The sequence below is a fragment of the Nansenia antarctica genome, assembly GCF_963989245.1.
Source record: "Nansenia antarctica genome assembly, chromosome: 5".
NCBI lineage: Eukaryota > Metazoa > Chordata > Actinopteri > Argentiniformes > Microstomatidae > Nansenia > Nansenia antarctica.
The window spans coordinates 1,302,826-1,307,520 of NC_137690.1; the positions used below are offsets into that span (position 1 = coordinate 1,302,826).

At 45.6% G+C, this 4,695-nt stretch overlaps 1 protein-coding gene across 1 annotated transcript in view; it reads left to right on the forward strand.

The window, feature by feature from the left end:
* cep78 (centrosomal protein 78) overlaps nt 1–2,074 on the forward strand; it is a gene marked incomplete at both ends in the record, with an annotated part of 24,562 nt that extends 22,488 nt beyond the window's left edge. Inside the window, 3 exons of the mRNA XM_080532888.1 lie at nt 6–145; nt 826–958; nt 1,409–2,074. Coding sequence (XP_080389014.1) covers nt 6–145; nt 826–958; nt 1,409–2,074 — 939 coding nt within the window. The remainder of the gene's footprint in view (nt 1–5; nt 146–825; nt 959–1,408) is intronic.
* Between the last annotated feature and the right edge of the window lie 2,621 nt (nt 2,075–4,695).

The following is a 4,695-nucleotide window of genomic DNA, read 5'->3' on the forward strand; positions in this document are numbered from 1 at the left end:
GTCAGTGTGAGTTGGAGAACGCGCGTCTGCGCAGTACCAGCCTGTCCCTGGGGGGGGCGCTGCAGGGGGAGGAGGCCCTGCTGGACAGCATCGAGAGCTCCTTCACCAAGTTCCACGCCTTCCTGGACCTGCTGAGGGACGCCGGGTCAGCCCTGTTTATTACACTCTTATTACACATGCTACACGTTTATTACACATGCTACACGCTTATTACACATGCTACACGCTTATTACACATGCTACACGTTTATTACACATGCTACACACTTATTACACATGCTACACGTTTATTACACATGCTACACGCTTATTACACATGCTACACGCTTATTACACATGCTACACTCTTATTACACATGCTACACGCTTATTACACATGCTACACGTTTATTACACATGCTACACGTTTATTACACATGCTACACGCTTATTACACATGCTACATGCTTATTACACATGCTACACATTATTACACATGCTACACACTTATTACACATGCTACATGCTTATTACACATGTTACACATTTATTACACATGCTACACGCTTATTACACATGCTACACGCTTATTACACATGCTACATGCTTATTACACATGCTACACGTTTATTACACATGCTACACGCTTATTACACATGCTACATGCTTATTACACATGCTACACGTTTATTACACATGCTACACGCTTATTACACCTGCTACACTCTTATGACATGTTTATTACACAGGCTACACTCTTATTACATGTTTATTACAGAGGCTACACTCTTATTACACGCAGGCAGGCTGGCATAACTGTCTCTCATGCTGTCCTCTGTGTCTCAGACTGGGCCAGCTGGCCTCCATGGCTGGCATCGACCAATCAGACTTCGGCCCACTGGGGAGACCCCAGCTGTCCTCTACGGTTGGCCGGCCGCCGGTGGGGGCGGGGCCCAAGGCCGACGCTGCTGCACCTTCAGTGAGTACCTGAGGGGGTCAGGTGACCTGACCTGAGCTAGATTACTCTCCCTGCTACACCTGAGCTAGATTACTCTTCCTGCTACGACTGGTGGATTGATGATTCACTTGCTTAGTCAAATGTATTGATTGTAAATCGCTTTGGAATAAGACGTCTGCTGAATGCCAAACATGTAATATAATGTTACATCCATCCATCCGTACATCCATCTTAGATGCCCAAATGCATTTTGTTGTCTTAGTACGTGAACTCTCTCAATGACAATAAAGTTGAATCTAATCTAGTCTAGTCTAGTCTAGTCTAGTCTAATCTAATCTAATCTAATCTAATCTAGTCTAGTCTAGTCTAGTCTAATCTAATCTAATCTAATCTAGTCTAGTCTGATCAGAAAAAAACTAGAAACCTGATTCAGGATAAGAAACACAAACAGAGATGTGTGTTTTCCCTCAGGGCCGCACCCCCCCCCCTCCAGCCCCGCCCGGGGGTCTCACCCCTGGATCTCCTGCCTCTCTCGCGGGGCTCCTGAGCCCAGGGGAGGGGCCTCTGGTCCTGGGGAGGGAGGCCAGCCCAGGGGAGGGCTGGCCTCTGGTCCTGGGGAGGGAGGCCAGCCCAGGGGAGGGGCCTTTGGTCCTGGGGAGGGAGGCCAGCCCAGGGGAGGGGCCTCTGGTCCTGGGGAGGGAGGCCAGCCCAGGGGAGGGGCCTCTGGTCCTGGGGAGGGAGGCCAGCCCAGGGGAGGGGCCTGGTGGAGGACAGCAGCACAGCCTCCCTAGCAACGGCTGCCGTGGCAACAGCCCTCACGGTAGCGGTTCCTACAACGACGCCTCCCACCACGGCAACCGCTCCGTACACAGCAACGGCTCCCACGGCAACCGCTCCGTACACAGCAACGGCTCCCATAGCAACGGCTCCCATAGCAACGGCTCCGTACACAGCAACCGCTCCCGTAGAAACCGCTCCCGCGGCGACGCGTCTGCGAGGTCCAGTCTGAGTGACAGGAGCGACCGGGTGGGATCCCCGGGGTCAGGGGGGTCAGAGGTCAAACTGTACTCAGGGTTTGAGGTGCTGGAGCAGGGCCGCTCGCTAGGCAGCCTGGCCGGGTCTGACGACCTCTTCTGACCTCCCATATGGAGGACAGGGGACCTGGAGGTCAGAGGTCAGGGTACCGGCACAAAATAGTTTAGTTTGTTTGCCAAATCTGAAATGTGAATTTAGCATAGCTACTTTTGTATCTTTTCACTTTTTATTTTTATTTTTTATTTTTAAATGACCATGAATGTGTTTGAATGTTCTTTTGTTAAATCAATATTATTATTTTTTCCAATAAATATTTTTAAAAAGCTTTTTGGTCTGAATCTGTTTTTATTAAAAAGTCCTCAAGTCCTTGGGGCTATTCCACGTACGTTGATTAGTATATCGGCGATTAAGATAAAAGCCGCGTTCAGGGAACTCGTGATTGGGATTCAAGCCTCAGGTGATTCCTCGAACGAGGATCAGGCTTGTGTCATCAGTGTTCACAGAACACTGGTTTAGAAGTCCTCGATATGGGCACTATGTTATGTCCATAGTGATAATTCGTCATCGCCAAACATTCCACTGTGATGATGTTAATGCAAGTTGATAGACATACCTATTTTTTTTACACTTCTTTATTTATCTATCTATGTATCTATCTATATCATAGATGGGGTAGTGGTGGTCTAGTGGATAGTGAGTTGGACGTGGGATCGGAAGGTTGTGAGTTCAAATCCCGCCTGAAGCCACACCACTACTAGTGTGCCCTTGGGTAAGGCACTTAGCCCTCAGTTACTCCAGGGGGAATGTCCCTGTAATTCGTAATTGTAAGTCGCTTTGGATAAAAGCGTCTGCTAAATGGCAAAATTATTATTATTATTAAAATTAAATTAAATTATATCACACTTTCAAAATATCAAATTATCTATCTATTACACAAACTATCTATCTATCTATCTCGTAAAAAGTGGGAACTAATATTTTCTAAAAGACACTTGACGGAACTGTCATTCGGGATGTAGTTTCCGCCAGTGAGAATTTTTTGACGCACGTATGACCTAAACCAGCCTGTAAACCTGGTCGCTACCAGGTTTGTTCTGCATAGCAACCAAGCAGCAAATTATTTGAGCCACATTGATGGAACGGAACGCAAGCTGAAATTAGCGCCCGGATCAGATTTAATCAGGAACAGGGCCCAGGTGTGCTTAACATTGTACACATCTTAACACTTATAAAAACCCAGCGTTTATCATTTCTTTGGATGCCGAAAAGGCCTTTGACTGATTTGAGTGACCCTTTTTGATCTCTGTATTAGAAACATTTTGTTTGGGCTCTAAGTTTATTAATATGATAAAAAATTATGTATTCTGTTCCCATAGCCACTGTTAACTGTGGGGTCATTAACACTAGAACAGCCATGAGGGGTCATTAACACTAGAACAGCCATGAGGGGTCATTAACACTAGAACAGCCATGAGGGGTCATTAACAATAGAACAGCCGTGGGTGGGGTCATTAACACTAGAACAGCCATGACGGGTCATTAACACTAGAACAGCCGTGGGTGGGGTCATTAACACTAGAACAGCCATGGGTGGGGTCATTAACACTAGAATAGCCATGGGTGGGGTCATTTAACACTAGAACAGCCGTGGGTGGGGTCATTAACACTAGAGCAGCCGTGGGTGGGGTCATTTAACACTAGAACAGCCATGGGTGGGGTCATTAACACTAGAACAGCCGTGGGTGGGGTCATTAACACTAGAACAGCCGTGGGTGGGGTCATTAACACTAGAACAGCCATGGGCGCGGTCATTTAACCCTGTGAGTAAAGAAAATGTTATACCTTTGCACTCGATCAAATTTCAGGACCCTCCTTTCATGACTTTTCCTAGATATGTGCGTTCTACCACCCAGTATCCTTAAATGTTCAAAATCACATCAGGATAAGCTAGTATAAACAGGGGTGCACATAACTTTTTGGGGCCAGTGCTCAGAGGAGCACCTAGGGATGCTGCTTGGTGCTCCCCGAGCTCACGAGTCACGACCCGTCCCACAGGATGGATAAAAAAGGGATACATGGATAACTTATATTAGCAAAACGACATTTATTCAAAAATAAGATGAACAAACAAATGATTGTGTGCAAAACAAAAGAAACAAATGAAAAATCAAATGACTGCTCTTTAAGCATGAAAGTCTGTCAGACTCCTTTAAACACAATGAAATCAACTGACATCTCTTTAAGCACTAACTGAATGTCTGTTCTTTAAATACAATGAAATCAACTGATATCTCCTTAAGCACTGCTCTGTTCTGTAAACACTGAAATCAACTTTCAACAAAAAGTTACAACCTAAGCATTTACTTATGCTACAAGCTTAATCATCATCATCACTGCTCTCTTGACTGTTGTTAATACTGTCCTCAATTTCAACCATGGTAGAGGATGTTGTAGGCTATCACTTTAAATAGCTCATTATTTTGATTGTTGCACAAAGTCTTTTTTTTTTCCTTCTAATATAATTCCCAACCATATTCCCTGGGTCAGGGGTCGAGGTGCGATAATGAAGCTGTAAAACAAACGTCTGAACGTTTGAAAGCTTCAGAGAAAAGAAACGTGAAGTGCCTTGGTGTTGTTTTTCCTTTTAGCGACGAGTCGTTCGGGACTGAATTTTCACGTGTCGGCGTGATAACCATGCGATGCGCGATACGCGGAATGAAAGT